Below are 21502 nucleotides of genomic sequence, written 5' to 3'. Positions count from 1 at the left end.
CCCCGAACCTCAGAACGTGAGAAACAGGGCCTTTGAAGATGTAGTCAGTTGTTGAAATGAGGTCACACTGGATTAGGGTACGTCCCATGGTCATCAGGTCACACAAAGACGCAGACATGCAGGGAAGAAGCCACGTGATGACAGCAGAGCTTGGGGTGATGCGGCCGCAGGCCAACCTGGCGGCCACAACTGGAAAAGCCACAAGAGGCAGGAAGGATCTTCCTCCAGGAGTGTGGCCCTGTCAACACCTCGGTTTTGAACTCTGGCCTCCACAACCACGAGAGGATAAATTTCCGTTGTTTTAAGCCACCCAGTTTGTGGTCATTTGTTACTGCAGTCCCAGGAGACCGACACCCCGGGTGGACCAGGAGGGAGCCAGGGCCCCGAAGGCCCAGCAGCCACGGCCCTGAGGGCCCAGCAGCCACGGCGGCCCCGAGGGCCCAGCAGCCGCGATACTCACTGGTGGTGCTTCCGGACATCTGGATGATGCACTTGGAGTCGCGGCTCATTTCTCGGGAATTGAAGGGGCGGACGCGCACCGCCACCTTCACCGAGGCCCCAGCCATCTCTGCGGACTTTGTGGGTCACTCCTAGTGGCGGCGGGAGCCCCAGCGGGCACAGGAGACACCTTGGGAAAAAGGGAGACGCGAGTTAGAAACAATATCCACAAGGGCAGCGCAGATGTTTCCGGCTGTGACACCTGCTCGGATAACCAGTCCACAGGAAGAGGAACGGAGCAGGGCAGCTGCGGGTGAGAAATGCCGCGAGTTTTAGGAAAGAACGCCAACGGGATGAGAGGAGCCTAGGAAAGCTGGAGCCTAACCAGAAACAGCCGATTCGCTCTCTGGGACCCGGAAAGACTCCAGGTGCCTCTGAAGGTCAGCGGCTGGGTGGGACCGAAAACAGGTGTTTGTGGAAAGTTAGCAGAGGGAGGGTCAGGCCATGTCATGGGTTAAATTGTATCCCTTGAAAATTCACATGCTGAGTCCTAAACCCCAGGACCTCAGAACGTGACCTTATTTGGGGACGGGGTCCTGGCACTGTAACTGGTTAAGATGAGGTCCCACTGGAGTGAGGTGGGCCCTGCCCAGGGTGACCAGCATCCTTATAAAGGAGACGCACACGGAGAGCACCACGTGAAGACAAAGACAGAGGTCTACAAGCCAAGGACTGGGGGTAAACCGCCAAAAGGCAGGAGAGAGGCAGGCAGCGGTTCTCCCCCACGGCCTTGGAGGGAACCACCCTGCACATCTGGGACTTCCAGCCTCCAGACTGTGAGACAATACACTTCTGTTGTCTAAGCCCTCAGTCTGTGGTACTTTGTTATGGCAGCCCCAGCAGAGTAATGAAGACCCCGAGACCACCATCCCCACCCGGTGAATATCCAGGACCTGCCCCCCCACCCCATGCCACCATCAGGCAGGAGGCCAGAGGCTACCCTCTGGGAGAGTGAGGCTTGGTCCAGCCTGGAGTTCTGAGGACCAGCTGAAGGTGGGTGTGAAAAGCCCAGTGAAGATGCCCAGTAGTGGGGGACCCCAGCCTCCTCCTCCTGCTGCAGGGCCCCCACCTGCTGGCTGCCAGGGAAGAGGGCAGGGTCCTCTGCTGGGGAAACAGGACCACAGCCTCTAGCAAGCAATACAGAGACTAAAGCAAACAGAAAAGGAGCACAGCAGAAAGAGACAAAGCAGGAAGAGAAGAACAAAAATGTTTCAACACCTTGTAATTAATATCCTCAGAAAGGAAATTTACTCACCCACGAGCAAGTGAAGTAGCTTTTTTTCAAAGGACCATTTAATGAATAAGAAAGAGTCCTTGGAAATTAAGACTACGAAAACAGGACCTTCAGAAGTAAATAAAAAGGTTGGAAATACAATTAAGTAATTTTCTGTGTGAGGAGAGAAATGAAATTTGGGGATCAATGAAAAGAAGCTACTAAAGAAATAATTCAAGAAAACTTCCCAGCACAGCCAGTCATGAGTCTCCAAATTCAAAGGGTCTACCTACCCCACCTGCTATAAAAGGTCAGAAACCACAGCAAACTGTGAAATCTCAGGGCTAAAGGGAAGATTCCAGAAGCTTCCAGAGAGAAAGGATGGAGACTCAGAATGGCACCAGCATCTCAGGGATACCAGATGCAGAAACACTTTCCAAGTGCTGAGGAACGGCGACTTTCGGCCCAGAACTCTGAGCTCAGCCAATCACAACTGGGAGGGAGGGTGAGAGGAAGACCCAGGAAGACTCTGCAGGAGGCTAGAACCTGTGCTCCAGCAGGTAGGTGGCTGGTGGGGCAGACGTGGGTGCGGGCCCAGCCTGGAGGATGGTGAAGGGGTCCCAGCAGGACCCTGGGGCTGCCTCAAGGGGGGGACGTCCCTCATCGGAGGGCAATGGAGGGGACCCAGCCAGGAAGAAGACGGGACTGCGAGGTGGGAGGTGGTCTCCCTACGCGGAGAAGCATCCACCAGAGGGTTTGAGGAGAGATCAGTGATGACCCCAGGCATTACGTTATCACTCATTCCTGACACCATGTTCTTCAAGAAAGAGAATATAAGCAGAGTGCACTCCTCAGAGCAGCAGGAAAGAATGTCCACTCGTTCTGCTGGTGTAAACACAAAATACTAACCAACACACAGGAAACACAGCAGGAAGACAGGGAGAGGCGTTGCATGTGGTGGGGTCGTTAGCAGTGCGATGGGGCAGAAAAGCTGACTCTGTCCCAGTGGGATCTAAACGGATCAGACAAAACCAAAAACGGACTGTGGAGGGTGAGGCCCTAGCGGGGCTGCTGCTCCCGTGGAGACTCGCAGCCCTGATGGACCTGGATGCCACGTCTCCATATGTTACTTTGGAAAAATTTTAAGAACAAACAAAAGGGGAAAGCCAAGAGGGAACCCACGGTGTGGCCAGGCTCGGGGCAAATGCCTGAGGAAGGAGGGCAAGGGCGCGGCCACTGTCTGGCCACCACGGAGTGAGCCTCTGCACGCGGCTGCCGCTCCCTGGGCCTGCTTGGCCACCACCCAGGTGTGAATGTGAAGCTGACCCTCACGTCCACTTGAAGGTCACACTCACACGGAGGAGGCACCCCCCCCACCTCCCAAGGACGCAGGCCCCGGGCAGGCTCCATGCCAGGTCTGTGCCGGCTCGAGAGGGCTGTCCCTCCCTGGGCTGGAAGCCCACGGGCCCAAGATGAATGGACAGAGCAGTGCCCACGAGACTCGGGTGAGCCGGGAGGTGATTCCATGGAACACTGAGGTTTCATGACATCTCCCCTTCTGAAAAGGGAACCTTCTGCCTCAGTCTCCCTGCCTGTAATTGACACCCTCAGGAGAATCTGGCCCAAAGACCCCCTTCTAGAATGGGGCAGGGACCTCTGTACATGGACCCCAGGACCAAGAGCAGGAGGGGCCTGCAGAGACCCTGGGGACCCTCTCTCTACAGATGGGGGAGGGCATGGCCAGGGCTGAGGTCAATGCTGTAAAGTCCCAGGGCCAGCTCCTAGGCTCCCCAGAACTCCCCAGAGCAGGCTGGGCACGGAGCAGGACCGTCCCCTCAGGCAACACAGCTCTTCCAGAGGCTACAGGGAGAGAGGGAACTGCCAGGCCAGCCAACAGCTGAGAGCCAACGGGTCCAGGACACGAGCAAAAGCCCAGGTGGGTGGAGCAGAATTCAGGGGCTGGAATCACGCCCAGCTCCACCCCACAGCCCCTCACAGACCAAGTGCGCCCTCATCTACACACCAGGAACGTTTTTTCCAACACTGTTTCACCTTCTTACATCCATGAATGACCGTTCAGGGTGGACTGGAGGACGCGCCTTTCTGAGAATCCACGTTTCCTTGTGCTGGAAAATCTTTGCCCTTTCTAAACTGAGAAAAGCCTTAGGACATGCTGGCTGGAGTGGGAAGAGTAGGAACAAGGTCATGAATTCTTGGTGAGAATGCAAACTGGGGTGAGATTTCTAGCAAGCCTTTAGCAATGGGCCTCATGCCTTAAAAATAAAGGCCGTATCCTTTGAATAAGTGATTCCCAAGTGGCGAAATAGGTAATAATTAGAAACGAGGAAATATTTATGAAAGATGTTCAATTTGACATTGCAAAATGTTCAGTCCTCCTCAGACTTAGCTATATTAATTCAGCGCAATTCCAGTAAACAAAATGTTCCAGCAGGATTTTCAGTGGAATTTGGCAAGTATTTGGAAGAGAGTTTTGAAAAATAAGAACAAAGAGGGGGTGCATCCCCTGCCAGCTATCGTATTTACCCTAAAGCTACAATAATTTACAAAGTCTAGTAGTGACACAAGAACAGAGATATCAATGGAAAAGATGAAGCTTGGCCACAGACAGACAGACACACACACACACAGACAAAGCCAACATATGATAAAGCAGCATTGCAGGGATTGGGTGAGATTGGTATCGGACAACTGGCTATCCCATGTTGAAAAATAGAGCTAGAACTTTATTTTGGAAAGTGTTACAAGAACATATAGGAGACTCTGCTTATGGCTCTGGAGAGAAAGTATGCATTGACGCCAAGCATGAAAAACAAAGGAGGACTCGTGCGTCCAGATGGCGGAACGGCTCCCCTCCGTGCACAGCTAGAAGAGCTGCATACAATTTTTAAATCTGTTTGAAGGTCTAAGAGCTACAGAAGCCACGCAGACAGGCAGGCCAAGATTCCAGAGATGGGGCTACCAGGGCAGGGGAGGACTTTCCCCAGCACTTTCTCCCTGAGCGTTTTGCATTCTGGTCACGGGCTCGGGGCCGGGAATCTAGAGTTTTCCCAGGCAGAAAGCCGTTGCTGAGGGATGGAGAACCTGCAGAGCTTTTTGGTCGAGAAAAACAAAACTTGAGAGCTCAAGATCCCAGGAGAAAGAAGCAGAGACTTAAGCCGAACAAATGGTCAGTTCTCCCCTTAAAACATCTGCCTAACTCCGAAGGCATGAGGGGCGGAAGTTTAAAACTCAAGTAGGAAGCCTCTGGAAATCAAAGAGAAGTCTTCCACGGTCTCAGGTGCCAAGGAGTCGGAGGTTAGAGTTCTGGGTCCACTGGGAGGAGGGGCCACAGCAATCATGCCAGGGTCTGATTTGAAAGCCCTGAAGGGCACAGAACCTACAAGCAGGGCAGAGCCACAGGTGGGCTGCACCTCATCACACTGCAGCCAGCCCTGGCTCAGCTCGGGGCTGAACGAGGGATGACCCTCACTCCACCTGCCTGGAAGAGAAAACCTGAGCCATCTGGAGCCTCGCATATGTATTCGCAGCAACTTCTGAGACCAATCAAAACTCACAAGTCATGAAAAAAGACGGGGCTCTATGCCTCAAAACAAATTGGGAAAGAAAGGTAAAAAGAAACAAACCTACATATGATCCAGATCTAGGACTTATCAAACGAGCACTTTAAAATAATCATGACTTATATGTTCAAAATAAGAGAGGAAAGGATGGAGAAAATAAAGCGAAAATGGAGAATTTTGCAAGAGGATTTGAAACTATAAAAAAGAATCAAATGGAAATTTTAGAACTGAAAATACAATCACTGAAATGAAACACTGAAGAGATTAGACACATCTGAAGACAGTGTTCACAGAGTGGAGAACAGGTCAACAGAACGTTAAAGAACAGAGAAAACAAAGAACGGAAAATATAACACTGAGCGTCAGAGAAATACAGGACACAGTGAAATGGTCGAACATGCATGCAACTGAAATCTAAAAGGAGAATAATGGAATAGGAGAGAAGCAATACTTTAAAAGATAACGACTATTAATTGTCTAAAACTACTGAAGTATTTTAGTACTTCATCCAGACTCAAGAAGCTCTGCAAACACCAAGAATACTACACCAACGCACATCACAGTAAGACTGTCGAGTACCAAAGACGGAAAGAAAAGTATTAAAAGCTGGCAGGAAAAAAAGGACCTTTAAAGGAACAAGAATAAGATTGACAATTGAGGACTTCCCTGGTGGCGCAGTGGTTAAGAATCCACCTGCCAATGCGGGGGACAAGGGTTCAAGCCCAGGTCCGGGAAGATCCCACATGCCGCAGAGCAATTAAGCCCATGCACCGCAACTACTGAGCCTGTGCTCTAGAGCCCTCAAGCCACAACTACTGTGCCTACGCACCACAACTACTGAAACCTGCGTGCCTAGAGCCTGTGCTCCACAACAAGAGAAGCCACCGCAATGAGAAGCCTGCGCACCACAAGGAAGAGCAGCCCCTGCTCACCACAACTAGAGAAAGCCCGCATGCAGCAACTGAAGACCCAATGCAGCCAAAAATAAAATAAATAAATTTATATTTAAAAAAAAGACTGACAATTGACTTCTCAACAGAAATGATGGAAGCCAAAATACAGGTTCTAAGGTTTCAACGTTAAGTAGAAAAGTAATCATTTATATTAGACTCTCAAGGATACTTGTTTCAATTGCTAGGGTAACCATCAAAAGAGCAGAGAAAGAATGTACAACTAACAGGTTAATAGCAAGATAAATCGAAAAAATTTTCAATATTTTTATTAATCCAATAGAAGGCAATACAGGAGGAAAAACAGAACCAAAAAAAGTGTCAAATGGAAAATGAAGATTTAAGACCCTAGATAAAAGCTCAAGTCAATTAGTATGGACCAATTTACTCCAAGTCAAATGTTACAATTGTCAGAACAGATTTTTTTTTAAAGTTATAGTCTGTTGACGAGAGACATCTTTAAATAAAAAGACACAGAGGGGCTGAAAACAAAAAGATAAAATTTTTTCGTTTTCCTATTTTTTTTTTTTTAAGTGGACCATTTTCAAAGTCTTCATTGAATTTGTTACAATATCGCTTCTGTTTTACGTTTTCTATTTTGTTGTCTCTTTTGGCAAGGCGTGTGGGATCTTAGCTCCGACCAGGAATCAAACCTACACCCCTTGCATAGGAAGGCGAAGTCTTAACAACTGGACTGTTAGGAAGTCCCTGCTTTGCCTATTCTATCAGCTACTGAAAAGGAAAAATATCTATCATGCACGTTCTTTTAAAGCGCCCATGGAACATTTACTAAAATTAGCCGTACGCTGGTCATAAAGTAAAGGCTAACGAATTTCAATTTATAATTAAATTCATTAATTTCATAAAATTAAATTCATATGTTCTCTGACCACAGTAGAATTAGGCTATACATCAATACCAAACAAAAAAGCAGTAGGGCTTCCCTGGTGGCGCAGTGGTTGAGAGTCCGCCTGCCGATGCAGGGGACACGGGTTCATGCCCCGGTCCGGGAAGATCCCACATGCCGCGGAGCAGCTGGGCCCATAAGCCATGGCCGCTGAGCCTGAGCGTCCAGAGCCTGTGCTCCGCGACGGGAGAGGCCACAACAGTGAGAGGCCCGCGTACTGCAAAAAAAAAAAAAAAGCAATAAAAAAACCTACAACCAGGACTTCCCTGGTGGTGCAGTGGTTAAGAATCTGCCTGCCAACACAGAGGACATGGGTTCGAGCCCTGGTCTGGGAAGATCCCACATGCCGCGGAGCAACTAAGCCTGTGCGCCACAACTACTGAGCCTGCGCTCTACAGCCAGCGAGCCACAACTACTGAGCCCGCGTGCCACAACTACCGAAGCCTGCACACACTAGAGCCCGTGCTCCACAACAAGAGAAGCCACTGCAACTAGAGAAGAGAAGCCCGCTCACCGCAACAAAGAGTACCCCCGCTCACCGCAACTAGAGAAAGCCCTCACGCAGCAACAAAGACCCAACACAGCCAAAAATAAATTAATTAATTTAAAAAAAACCCAAAACCTACAACCTCTCGACTGTTTGGACATAAAGCAATACAATTCTAAATAACCTATGGGTCAAAGGAAAAAAAAACTCATTGACTATTAGAAAATATTTTGAACTGAATAATGAGGATACAACATATCAAAGCTGTGGAGTGCAGTTCACACAGAACTCACGAGGAAATGTATAGCTTTAAGTCATGGGGGTGGAGGTGGGGAGTCCTTCACAGCAGTCCCAGGTCAATCCAGAACCCACCGTCCCCCAGGGAGCCATGGTTTGCCAGGCGGACCTTCGGGACTTGAAGGTTTGCCTTGAGAAGGACCCGGTGCACGTGAACCCGCAGCTGAGGCTCTGCCAGAGGAGGATTGTCATCTTGTTCACCCCTTAACCCTGGCGCCAGCAGGAGATGCCTGGAGATGTCTGGGAGGAGGCTGGATGTGAGCATTTGAGGAGGGGTCAGGGCAGGAAAAAGGCATCAGTTGCTTGTGAGCACTGACTCTTTAAGTCATGGAGATGGACGTGATCAAGGAGGGAGAAGGGTCAGAAAGGAAAAAAGAAATGGGGAAGGAGCAGGTGGGGAGAATTCTCAGGAGTCTAGCTGCTTCTCGAGCAGACTTTGGACCCGTCTGCCCAGGGCAGCTGGGGGCCCAGTTCCTGAGCCTTGTGAGGACGTCCGCGGGCTGCTTCCCAATTTCCCTCCGTGCCTTTGGCTTTCCTGGACCTGCTGTCAGTTACCACGTGGGCTCTGCCTTTCATTTTCCAAAACGTGGTTGCTGAGCCTCGTCTTCTGTTTTTTTGTCCTTATGGAAGCATTTAGGTCTTTCTTTAGTTTACCTCTACTGTTATTTCAATGGCATTTAAGGAGAGAGAGAAGATAAATTAGAAATGATGAACCAAACACTGAATTCTATATAATTCTACCTATGTAACTTCTGAAACAGGCCAAAAATGAGCAGAATAGCACATTATTTAGCAATCTAGAGCTAAATAACAACAACAAAAAGTAACAACAACAGCTAAAGGGAGTTGAAAGAGGTTGCAGATAGACAGCAAAAACTGCTGATTCCCTAAATGAGTTTTGTAGATACATTCGACTCTTCTAAATCATGTTCATATTTTACCTAAAAAGAATTATTTAAAAAAAAATTACCAAATGGTTCAGGGAAAGAGGGAGAGAGAAAGCTAGCTCACTTTCGGTTGACAAGCGCTGGTGTGCATGAAAACAAAAATCAGTTTTGCTCATTAAAATTAATATTTCAAAACTGATGCGGGGAGAAAGGTGATTGAGAGACTCCCATTTCTGGCAATATGATGGATGAGATACCCTCCCATTAGAAATCACCTAGAAATTTGGGATAAATAACAAGCATCAGAATAAAAGAAGAGAATTCTGGAAAAGGGGGGAAAAGAGGAAGGAGGAGCTGAAATGAAAGTGGGGAGCCCATCCCACAAGCCCACCCAGAAGGAAGCTGCAGGCGTTTGCTGATGCCAGAAATGCAGAGAATTGGGTTTCACCTGCTGAGTGGGGGGATGGGAGACAGCCTCAAACACGGGCAGTCGGGACTGGAATCAAATGTCACAAAAAGTTGGATCCTGCAAAGTTACAGCCCCCGGGGAGTGGAAGGCTGGGGAAAGCCATCTGCCGTCAAAGGGATGTGGGCATTGGTCTGAATGACTCTCAGCTCCATTGGTGAACAAGCCAGTGCTTCTGAGAATTGGAGGCCACAGCCCTGACCTCATGCAGGTTTGGGTCTAAATTCACCAGCACGATCAGGGAAGCCCAAGGTTGAGAAATTAGCTCAGAGTAGGTCTCAGGTGTTGCACCCAAAGCACCTCACAAAGGCAGATACAAATCCTCCTTGGAAATAGCTTCCTACCCTTGGGGTCCCAGTATTCCCAGAGATGAAGATCTGTCAAATAGCCCCTGATGGTGAAATATTACCCGACACAGAGATGAAATTCACCATGAGAATCAGGAAAAAAGGAAAAGAAAACCAGAACTAGATCCTCAAGGACCTCAGATGTTACAACTGTCAGATACAGGTTACAAAATAAGTGCACTTAAAATGTTTACAGAAATAAGCAGGAATGGGAAATAGTGCAGTAAAACATGAGGGAAAAGCCATGCGGAACTTTTAGATATAAAAATGTAATCCTTTAAATTTTCAAACTTAGCAGACACGTTAATCAGCAAATTAAGTGAAGCTGAACAGAGAATTAATGAAGTGGAAAATATGTCAGAAAAAATTACCCAGAATGGCCCCAGAGAGACAAAACGATGAAACCATAAAACAAAGGTTAGGAGTCATGCAACATGGAATAATTCATTAATTTACCACGGCAGTTTTAACACACCTCTCACTAACTGACAGATCAAGCAGACATATAATTAATGAGGATGCAGAAGATTTGAACAACATAACGATCATGAACTAATGAACATACGTGCTCCCTTGCCCTCAAAAATTAGAGACATACTTTTCTAGTACACAGGGGACATTTTCAATATTTTACCTTGTCGTAGGCCATAAAGCAACTCCCAATAAATTTCAAAGACTCTGTATCAAATCATCATGTAATTTGAACACAATTAAATTAAAAATCAATAAAAGATCATTAAAACCCATATGTTTAGAAATTTAAAAAATAAACTTCTAAATAACTAACACACAAAACAAAAAATCACTACAGAGTTATAAATAAACTTAGTAGTAAATGATCATGCAAATACTACCAGCAAAATTTATAGCACTTCCACATCCAGCCATGAAGGAGTTACAAGGACCATACTTAACCTCCCACTGTGAACAACAACTAGCAAACTGGACAAAATAGATGAAAATGACTGTTTTCAGACATGGCACAAAAAGCACTGAGAGGAGGGAAACATATGAGTCTCCCTTCCCTCCAATCACTCCAAATCTTCCCAGAGACAATGTACAGACCTCAGGCACTGGGAGGTGGACCCAAACAGCTCAGCAACTCTGATGAGTTGGGGAGATGGAAGTCAGAGTTTGGGTAGGTTGCAGCTGCTGGAATCTGTGGGTCAGAGTTCTGGAAAGGAAACAGTTGCTCAGTAATAGAGCTCCAGAAATCTGCATAGGGATCCCCTTGCATCTTTGTAGACTACTAGTCCATGCCCATGGACTGGACAAAGAAGACTGAAGACTGAAGAATTCCCAAAGCTCACACAAAGTCAGAAGACATCTGTGCTTCCACCAGCCAGAATACAGTTCTCTTGGTCCCTCCATCCCAGGCCCCCAGACATTCAGTAGAGACCCCAAAGAAATCATACTTTAGTGTGGGCTTAACTAGTCCCAAAGTGAAATCTACCCTAGAGCAACTCTGTAAAAGCTTAAAATCAGGCCTTGAAGGATCAAATAAGTCCTCAAGTAATTTAACTGCTTTTGCCAAAACAAAGCCCAACATTCTTTACAGGAAGAAAGCATAATTCAGATGCTCCACAATGTAGAAATGTCTAGAATTCAATTTTAAAAATTACTACACGTGCCAAGAAGCCAGAAAAGATGACCTATAACCAGGAGAAAAATTTGTCAGTAGGAACTTGAATTTTCCTACAATCATTAAATAAATTGACTCAATAGTTTAAAATATTAACCACCAGAAAAGTAGAAGACTCAGATACTTTTTATGAGTTCTACCATACATACAAAAGACCAGATATTTCCAATCTTATACAAACTATTTAAGAGAACAGGAAAAAAGAGAGGGAAACAGAGGGAGAAAGTTTGTATCCCCAACTCATTCACTGAGGCTAATATGACCTTGGCATCAAATTAGACAAAGAACATTTGAGAAATGACCAATTTCACTGATGAACATGGATAAAAAAGTTCAAAATATTAACAAGAAAGTCCAGCAGAAAATAAAAAAGATAATGCAGTAGGTTTATTTCAGGAATACCAGTATGGTAATATAATGCATGGCTTAACATTAGGGTATCTATTAATACAATTCAGGATTAAAGGAGAAAAAGGCCAAATGAGGTCCTCTATAGATACTGAAGGAGCATTCAGTCATTTTCAAAATCCATTTGTGATAAAACTCTTGGCAATAGAAGGATAAAACTTCTTTAATCTCATAATAGGTATCTAGTAAAAATCTACCTAAATACCACACTTAATGGTGAAATAGTAGGAACATTTCCTTTAAATTCAGGAACAAGTTCCGGATGCCTGCTGTCACCACTTGTATTCAACATTGTAGCAGAGGTTCTTGCCAGAGTGATAAGGCAAGAAAAAGGAATAACATGGGCAAAATATGGGTTGGAGAAGAATAAAACAAATTGTCATTATTTGCAGACTACTTGCTTATCTACACAGGAATCAAGAGGATCCAGAGACATGTTATTTTAATTATTTAATTAGTGGGAAGGGTCAGCAAAGTTGCTAGGAAACGACCATGTTAGTATGCACTAGAGACAAGAGTTTAAAAATATTTTTTAAGGTGGCATTTAAAAAATAACCAAAAATATAAAGTACCTTCATAGGAATAAATGTCACAAAGGATACATACAACTTTTATGAAGAAAACTTTTAAACTTTACAAAAACATTATAGAAAATCTAAATAAATGAAGAACTACAACCTGTTCATGAAAAAGAAATTTAAATGTCTTAAAAATGTTTATTTTCACCCAAATGAATCAAAACATTCAATGTAATTTCAAATGAAATCACAAACAAGTCTTTTTGTGAAACTGGACAGATTGCTTCTAAAAATTTATATGGCATAAAATACTACAAATACCAATAACAAGCTTGAAGAAACACAAGAGGGTGGGAAGCAGCCGCATAGCACAGGGAGATCAGCTCGGTGCTTTGTGACCGCCTGGAGGGGTGGGATAGGGAGGGTGGGAGGGAGGGAGACGCAAGAGGGAAGAGATATGGGAACATACGTATATGTATAACTGATTCACTTTGTTATAAAGCAGAAACTAACACACCATTGTAAAGCAATTATACTCCAATAAAGATGTTAAAAAAAAAAAGAAGCACAAGAGGTAGAAGGCAATAGGCCCCACTGATAACAAGACTTAATATAAAGCTGTAGTCATTAAGACAAGGTGGCTGGGACAAGTAAGTCATCACCATTGCAACAGACGGGACCCCAGAAACAGACCTGCACACACAGCCCTTCTGACATCTGACAAGGAGGCTTTACAGGCTGATGAGAAGAGAAAGGGGTGCTGACCCAGTGATGCTGAGAAAACAGGTGTCATGGACTGAATGTCTGTGTTCCCCCCAAATTCCTATGTTGAAACCCTACCCTCCAGTGTGATGGTGTTGGGGGCGGGGCATTGGGGAGGCTATAGGTCATGAGGATGGAGCCTCATGAATGGGACCATCGCCCTCATAAAGGTCCCAAGAGAACTTGCTCCTTGTCTCTGCTCAGCCATGTGAAAACACAGTGAGTCAGCCACCCGCAACCCAGAAGAAGGCTCTCACCAGAACCTGGCCGTGCTGGTACCGCGACAATGCTGCACCCGGACCAAGCGCATGCCCTCGTCTTGTACGTCCAGCCTCAGAGCTGTGAGAATTAGTTTCTGTGGTTTTTAAGCCCCCCAGTCTGTGGTACTCTGTTATAGCAGACTAAGACAGACCAGCATAACTGGCCAGTCCTACAAAATTAGAGCCCTTTTTATTCCAGAACAACTTCCATGCAGACTGAAGACCTAAATGCGAACAACAAAGTTCTGGAAGAAACCAAACACTGTTATCTCCATGCTCACCTTTAAGAAGGATTTCTAAGCCCATGGAAGACACCAAAAGGAAAAGTCCAGGCATCGAGATACCATTGAAAGGGTGAAGAGAAGCCCACCCACCTGGAGATGTCTGTAGCCCATATGATCAACAAGGATTCATGTGCAGAACATATAAAGAACAGACAAAATCAAAGAAAAGAGACACAAAAGAAAAAATGGGCACAAAGATATGAACAGGCAAATTACAGGACAAGATACTCAACCACAATAGTAATTAACAAAGTGTTGTCTAAAACCATACCCAACGGATCACAACATTAAAACGTCTGACAACCCCAACTGTTACAAGGATACAGCAACAGGAACTTACAGATCACCTGGGAAAAGCTCATTGGTTCAACCGCTTTGAAAACAACACGGCAATTTTCTAGTAAGGCTGCAGACCACATGGCCAGCAGCTGTGCAACTAGAGATGTTGTGCATGAGTCCAGGAGTTGAGAGGGAGGGAATGGAGATGCCTAAATGCCCCGCACCTGGGGACCAGTCAGTCCTACAGGAGCTCCATCCAGACGCAAAAGTGAATGACGCATCCTAGGGGATCTCACAAACGTGGTTCAGGCAGCAACGTGCAGACAAGTGGACAGGGTGAGACCAGCCAGTAGAGCCGCACACTCCTGGCAACACTACTGAGAGCCCAGGGGCAAATCATGGAGTTCTGAGAATGCTGACGCCGGATTCAGGGTGGCAGGGAGACAGACCCCTGGTCAGGGGTCCAGCCGACTGGGGCCAAGGCCTCGAAGTGGACCTCCAGGATGCCAGCAGCACGGGCGGAACTCTGCACGATCCTGTGACCCCATGTGCAAAGTGGGTAAGACAGGCCCTCCCCCGACTCCAGGAGGATTAGGGGAGCGGTCCTCTGTAGCACAGTAGCGGGGGCCTCCGGGGGCTCTAGGCTGAGGGCTCATGGACCCAGCAGTGGGCAGGAGTGGGGAGTGAGGCTGAAGAGGGGGCACTGGGTGCAAGTCTGCCTGTGGAACCACCACTTCGATGGTGAAACCCTCACCCCTTTCCCTGCCTCCTCTTCAGAGGGCCGTGGCTTCCAAATCCTCAGGCAAAAGGTAGGAGGCTCTTCCCTACAGAAACGGAAGAAAACACCAGGCAAGAGTGATGTCCTCAATGCGGACGCTGGCCCCCTGCACTCTGGCGCTTGGGACACAGCTTGGCATCCAGCTCCCACACCTTTGCCTAAAGCAAACCTGCCACTGGGCACCCCCCACCCCACACTCGGCTCCAGTCGGAATCCCACCCAGATCGCAGGAACCCTTCCACTACCCAGCAGGCCACCCGGCGGCTTCAAAGTGAGAGACCAGTAAACCAGCAGAAAACAAGCCCTGTGAGAAAGGGTAAAACCATGAGCAAAAACAAGCAAACCGACAAAAAACCTTTATAAACTGACTCAGAATGTTTCAAGATGCTACCTTCTCAAAACAAGAACAGGATGCTATGAAATGGGAACACTTAGAGACAAGGAAGATGGTTCTTTTAGAGATAAACAGTGTGAATGCTGAAACACAAAACTTCCCCAAAGAACTCGAAAATGAAGTCCAAAAATTGTCCAGAAAATAGGACATAAACGAGGAGACAGAAAGAGAGAAAAGGCCAGAACACAGAAGACCAATGCCTGAATTCAAGGAGGAAAACAGAAAAAATGAAAGGGAAGAAACATGAACAGGTGAAAGAATAGAGCTTGTCTTCAGCTGAAAGGTCCCACCAAGCACCAGTAAACACATAAACCCACACGTAACCCAACTGCATGGATGGTCAGGAGTCCGCAGATGAAGAAAGAATCCTAAAAGATTTCAGGAAGGAAAGTCGAGTTGCTGACAAAGGCTTCTCATAGGTGACTGGATGCAGACAGTGACGATGACAAAGGCTTCAGAGTGATTTACCAACAAAAAGTGCTCCCAGACAAAGCATCGACCAGCGTGAGGACAGAGCAAAGACACGCTCTAGAAGCCAAGGACTCATCACCCTTTGTAGGAGGTCACACAAGGATGTGCTTGAGCCAGACAAGACAGGAAACTAAGAAAGCAGCAGCTCCGGGGCCCAGCGGACAGAGTCCAGCCCAGGGGATGCCGCGGGCAGCAGGAGGGGGGTGGCTTCCGGGGCTGAGAGCGCCAGGAAAGAGGGGACTCAGCGGAAGAGAGAATGTGATCGAGAAGCTGGGGGAAGGTGAGGATGAAAGGGATGCATTCAGTACAAGAAAGGGACAGCTGAGATCGCCCACCGCATCACTGCTCGTCCCGGAGCTGCCGCCCTCCTGCGCACAGCCTCGGCCGTGGTATAACCCTGGACCCAGAAGCAGGTGGAGAGTGAAGACCAGATGACACTAGCAGCTGAGTCACCCTCTGCCCCAGCCCCATGATGGCCCCCCAGAAGCATGGTCCCCACTGACCCACAGGCCTTGAGCCTTGATGACCAAGCCCTGCCCCTCACCATCCTGGCTTGAGCTGATGACAGATGGGGAAGGAAACTGAGGACTACCTGAGTGTTACTTGCAGGGCTGAGACTGGGGTGGGGGGCCAGGACTCCTGACACCCCTGAGGATAGGCCAGATGCTGGGCTAGGGGAGGGGGCCTGCAGGGAGCTGGGCCTACAGGAGCAGTTGGGGCATCCCCACCCTTATCCCAGAGCTGCATTTCAGGAGCCCTGGCAGGCCCTGATGGAAACACAGAGACACACAGACAATCCCCACCCCCGACAGAGAGGCAGCTACTCGCCCTGGGGCCACAGGAAACGAACGCCTTGGGCTAAAGCCACTGGCCCAACAAGGAACCGGCGTTTACTGAGTGGCCACTGTGTGTAAGGCACTGTGCTGGCACGGGATGGGGTGGCAATGGGGTGGGGGTGGGGGGAGCAGAAAGTGCTAGAAGAGCAAAGGTTTTGGAGTCAGAGGCAGCTGGGGTGGAACCCCAGGTCCTCTGTGACAAGTCACATGCTTTCTCAGGAGCTCAGCCTCCAAATCTGAAAAATGGGTGCGATGCCACCTGCGTGTTGAGGTGCTGGGAGCGCGGACAAGGGGGCACACGGAGGCGTGCAATGCAGTCTGCCCCTGATCAGTGTTCCCTTCCTCCTCACTGACCCCCAAACTACCTACATGGGGTGGGGTGGCCCTCAGGGGTGCTTACGGCAGGCTTCAAGGTGCTGGCAGCACCGGAGGGGGGCGGGAATCTCACAGTGGGGGGTTATGTGGAGTGCTCCAGGGGAGAGAGGACCAGGCAGGAACAAGCCGGGTGAGGGCTGCAGAATCTGTGTGTGTGAGTGTGTGTGTGAATGTGTGTGTGTGCGCGCACGTGTGAGTGTGTGAGCGTGTGTGTGCGCGTGTGTGTGTGTCTGTGTGTATCTGTGTGAGTGTGTGAGCATGTGTGTGCGCGTGTGTGTGTCTGTGAGTGTGTATCCGAGTAGCAGCTCCAGTCAGCCCAAGGGCCAAGTGGGGAAGGTGAAGAGTGAGAACAGGAGGCCAGGGCTGGGGGGTCCTGGCTTGTCCTCCCCAGACCCCAGGGAGCCCTGAAACCTAGGTAGAGGGAGGGGCAGGGGGGCGTTTCCCCACTCTGGGGCTCCTGAGCAGGGGATGAGGTGGGGGCGGGGACCCAGGGCTCAGCCGGCCCAGACACAAGGACAGGATTAGGAGATTAAATCCAGCAGAGGCATTAGAGAAGCAGCAGGCAGAAGCGGGCCGGCCACGCAGGCGGTGTGTCCTTCCCAATCCCAGGGGTGACACCTCAGAGGCGGCAAGGGGAGTGGCTTCCGGCAAGCACGGGGGGTGGGGGTGGGGCAGCTGGGAGGGAGCAGGCTCAGGGTGGTGTGTGTCGGGGGAGGGGAAAGCCCACAGGAGGGGCTGCGGAAAACCCCAGAGGGGTCAGGAGGCTCAGCCTCAGCTGGCCGCTGACCTTGACCGTACCCTCCACCCTTCCAACGTCTCCATTACTCTGGGCTGGGGAGCTGGGGGAGCCCGGGGTCAGCCAGCGCCCCTCAGCCCGAAGCCAGGACCCTGGTGGTGCTCCGCAAACCTGCTGGAACAGGTGGGACGGTGCAGCACACCTGCCACCAGCCCCATCCCCGCCCCCTGCCCTGGGCCTGCCTGTGCGGGGTGAGGCCAGGTGGGAGGAGTTCCATCAGCTACCTGGACAGAACCGAGTACTGAGCAGGCCCAGCAGCCCGGCGGCGCCCCTGGGCACCCTGGCAGAGCAGAGAGGTTTGGGGGAGGGCACGGTCCAGCCCCTCCAGCATTCTCAGAGGTGCTCCAGGGTATGGGGCAGGGGAGACAGCGGGAGTGGCCCACCTGGGTAGGGGTGGTGAGCCTGGTCCTTTGGGCCGAAGAATACTGAACGGGGAGTGCTCTAGGGAGCACGTAGGGCTGGGCAGGAGGGCAGCCACGCACCCATCCTGGGGGTCACTGGCTGCGGAGTGACCCCTGGCCAGCCACTCTCCATCCCAGGGGAGGCAGCCCAGGCCCCTCCAGACTCAGAAGGGTCTCAGGTCTGAAGGGCTTGGCAGGCCTGAGCACAGGCCCTGGTCAGTCAATCCTAAAGTCCAGGGTGGGGTTCCCAGCGCTGGTAGCCCTTCCACAGGCCCCAACCCTGTGACAGCAGGACCCCATGAGAATACCCCCCGCCCCCGCCACGCCCAGCTCACCCACCTTGGCTGGCCTATTTGAGCTGAATGGGCCTATGCAGACTGCCCCACCCCTTCTGAGCCTTCTCCTGAGGCTATGCCCCCCATCTCCACCTCCCCCCACTCCCGGTCCCTCCCCCAGCCCCATCCCACACTCCACAGAGCCCGGGGAGGACTTCCCTGCTCCGCGTCCAAAGGACGTGGTCAGCCCTGGGTCAGCAGTGGTGACACCAGGGGGACTGAAGGGGGATGAGGCTGGGGGGCTGGGCCCCCTGCACCCAGTGAGTCTGGGTGTGACTCCCACTGCGCCCCGCCTCTGGGCTTCAGGCAGAGCCTCGGCTTCCACCTGGCCGTGCCTGGCCCATCGGGAGGCCCCAGGACGGGCAGTCTATGGGCCACTCCTGCGGGGGGAGGTGGAAGGGCGGACACTCAGCAGGGGTAGCAGCCAGTGGGTGGACACAGCAGGCATCTGGCAGGCCCTCCTCAAAGGGGCCCTCCTGGGAGGCTTGGGGGTGAGGGGCCCTGACCCCACACCGACCTCCCCCTGTCCTGTGGGCCCCGCCCCACAGGCAACTCCCTGCTCACCTTCAGATCCAGGCATAGCATGGGATGGAGTTTCTAGTCCCTTCCCTGGCTCTGACCCAGTACCCTCACCAGACTTCACACCCAGGTAGAGACTGACTGTCCCCTCCACCTCGTCTGGGTCTCTCAGCCAGTGGCCTCCTTGCAAGCATCAGCCCCTGAAGGTTCCTGGATCTCGACCCCAGCCAAGTGCAGTCCTGAGACCCGGCCCTGGCCCCAGCAGCATCCTTCACCCTACAGACACTGCAACCCGCTGGAAGTGCCGCACCTGCTTCATTCCTGACTACCCCCATCCCTCAGGCTCAGCTAAGGCGGGTGGCCGACCACACCTGCAAAATGGCCGCCGCAGGTACAGACCCAAGCCCCCACTCCAGACCCCAGAGCTTCCCTTCAAACCTGCGGCGGCTTTCTCAGCCCGAGAGGGGGATGGGCACGGTTGCCCCGGGAAAGGGCCCTCAGCCAGCTCGAGAGCAGGGAGAGGGTGGGTTAGGTGTGACTGTCCTGCAGAAGCGCACGCTGGGTGTCGCGCTGACTCCCCAGGGTTAGGACAGGGGCAGCCCTGCGCCGCAGGGGCCTCTCCGCACCACCTCCTCTCCGCAGCCTTAAGATCCAATCCTTTGCTCTAACAGGCCTTTATCCCAGCAATGCAGGCATCCCCTGGAGGGGGCGGCCGCTTAGGGAGGGTCCGCGGGTCTCTGTGGGAAAGTCCCTCTTCCCGGGAACGTGGGCGCGCATCGGGTCCGCGCCGGGGCGATGTCGCGCCCGCGCCAGGCAGGCCCCATGACTTGGCATTCCCTCCTTCCCCTCCCCCTTCCGCCCCTGCGGCCCGAGGTCCCCCAGCCCACCCAGCGCCAGGCAGACTGCGGACCCTCCCTGCCCGCCGCCAGGGCTGCGCGGCGGGTTTGGAGGGGAAGTAAGGGCGACAGGCAGCTTAAAGGACTAGCGAAAGGGTCTAAGCGGCAGTGTCCCTGTCATCCGAGCTCAGGCGCCTGGGGAGCGCCGCCAGCCGAGACGTCGCGGCCCCGCAGCCCCCTCCCCTCCTGCAGGCCACACCTGTTACTGGGGCGCTGGCTGCGTGGACGCAGGCCGCATCCACAGGCGGCCCCTCCCAAACCGTGGGTCTTTCTGGAAGGGAGAAGGGGTCTCTTGGGAGGAGGACGCGACTTGGGGTGGGGCGATGGGCAGTATCGGAGGTGCGCACCAAGCTGGCGGCCCAGCCCTCCCGCCGCAGCCCCCGCCCGCCCCGCCCGCCTGCCCGCCTGCCCGCCTGCCTGTTTGGCTCTCGGCTCCAGCATCCGCCCTCCCCCACCCCGGGGACCAGGGCCTCTGCTCGCGCCCGGCCGCCCTGAGTGCCCTCCCCTCCGGCCCGGCCGCTGCAGTCGCGCCCCCTCCCGGATGCCCCATCCGCATCCTCTCGCCTTCTCTCCATCCCTCCCCTCCCCCGCCGGTCCGGTCGCAGTCCCGGCCGCATCCCTAGGAATGGCTCCACTCCAGGGGAGGGGAGGATCGGCGAAGAGAGGGAGGGTGTCTCGAGATGCAGCCAGCTGCCTGCGCCCTCCCCGTAACGACCCCCGCCCATCCCAGACGAGAGCCCCCCTGCAGCCGGGACCGCATCGGAGGGGCCTTTCCGGAGGGCCCTGCCCAGCTGCTAAAGAAGGGCGGACACCCCAGAATTTGCACCATTGTTCTCCACGGGGACGGGGGAGGGTCGGGGGAAGGGAAGGGGCCGCGCGGCGCCAGCGCCTCTGGCCGAGAAGAGGACGCCAGCGCAGGGCGCGAGCTCCCCGCCCCGGGGCGCAGTCGATGCAGGTGCAGGATGCGGGGTGCAGGTTCTGGACGCGGGGCTCGGGAGGCCGGGAGAGCCGCTGCCCTACCTCTCCGGCGTCAGTGGCGGCGGCCCGGCATGAGCACGGGCATGGGCGCGGGTCCCCGAGCGCGGAGCTGCTGCCGCTCCCGGGCTGCTCTCGGCGCTCTGACGGCGGCACCGCGTGATGGCTGCGGGCCCCCGGCCCGGCCCGGCCCGCCCCGCGCCCCTCCCGCCGCGCTGGTTGGCTGCGCGCGGCGCCCAAGCCCCAGCCGCCAGCTGGTTTGTCGCGCGGGGAGAGGGACGGGCGTCGCGGCTGCGGCGGGGATGGGGCTGGGGCCGGGCTGTGACATCACCGCTGACACCGCGGTGCGATAGGTGGGGGAGTGGGGGACCGACACCCGGGCCCGGACGCGCGGCCCCCTCCCCTGGCGCAGCCCTGGGCCCCCCCCCCACCCCGACTCGGACCCCTTTCAAGTGAAACCACTAAATCTTCACCTGCCCCACCCGCGATGCCAGCAGTACAAACGCATCGACGCTGAGGGACAAAACTCGCGTTTGCCCCTCCGAGGGCCTCCCTCCTTGCACCGTGGAGGGGCTGTCGGGGGTGGTAGCGATACTGACTTCTAGGTGTAACAGGTGAGTTTTCAATCGCGCCTGGCGTCTGGGCCAGAGCCCTGGAGGGAGACCAGACAGCCCTCCTAGCAGACAGCCCTCCTAGCAGGGATGATGCAACCGGCCGGCCAGTGGACCTGCCGCTTCTCCTCCCGTCATGCCTCGGGTGGAGACCCCCGCCATCCTCTCGCCCCACTTCTCCAGGTCGTCAGCGCCCCCGTCCTCACGGCCTGTTTCTCCAGCTTAACTTCCTTGGACCGAGTCACACGCGGCTCTTGGTCCACACTGGCAAAGCCCAGCCTTTGTCAATCCCCCAGCCGGAAAACAGGCCACCAGGGACGGACTGGCAT

General features: G+C 52.3%; 1 protein-coding gene across 1 annotated transcript in view; it reads right to left on the bottom strand.

The window, feature by feature from the left end:
• Nucleotides 1-20707, bottom strand: part of KIF1A (kinesin family member 1A) — an 89177-nt gene extending 68470 nt beyond the window's left edge. The window contains exons 1-2 of the mRNA XM_027116613.1: nucleotides 20608-20707; nucleotides 461-628 (exon numbers count right to left, since the gene is read on the bottom strand). Coding sequence (XP_026972414.1) covers nucleotides 461-566 — 106 coding nt within the window. The 5' untranslated portion in view covers nucleotides 567-628; nucleotides 20608-20707. The remainder of the gene's footprint in view (nucleotides 1-460; nucleotides 629-20607) is intronic.
• Between the last annotated feature and the right edge of the window lie 795 nt (nucleotides 20708-21502).

Source organism: Aethalodelphis obliquidens, unplaced genomic scaffold (genome assembly GCF_003676395.1).
Source record: "Aethalodelphis obliquidens isolate GAN/ISIS:26980383/991018 unplaced genomic scaffold, ASM367639v1 scaffold2, whole genome shotgun sequence".
NCBI lineage: Eukaryota > Metazoa > Chordata > Mammalia > Artiodactyla > Delphinidae > Aethalodelphis > Aethalodelphis obliquidens.
This window is presented reverse-complemented; position numbering and strand designations above follow the sequence as displayed.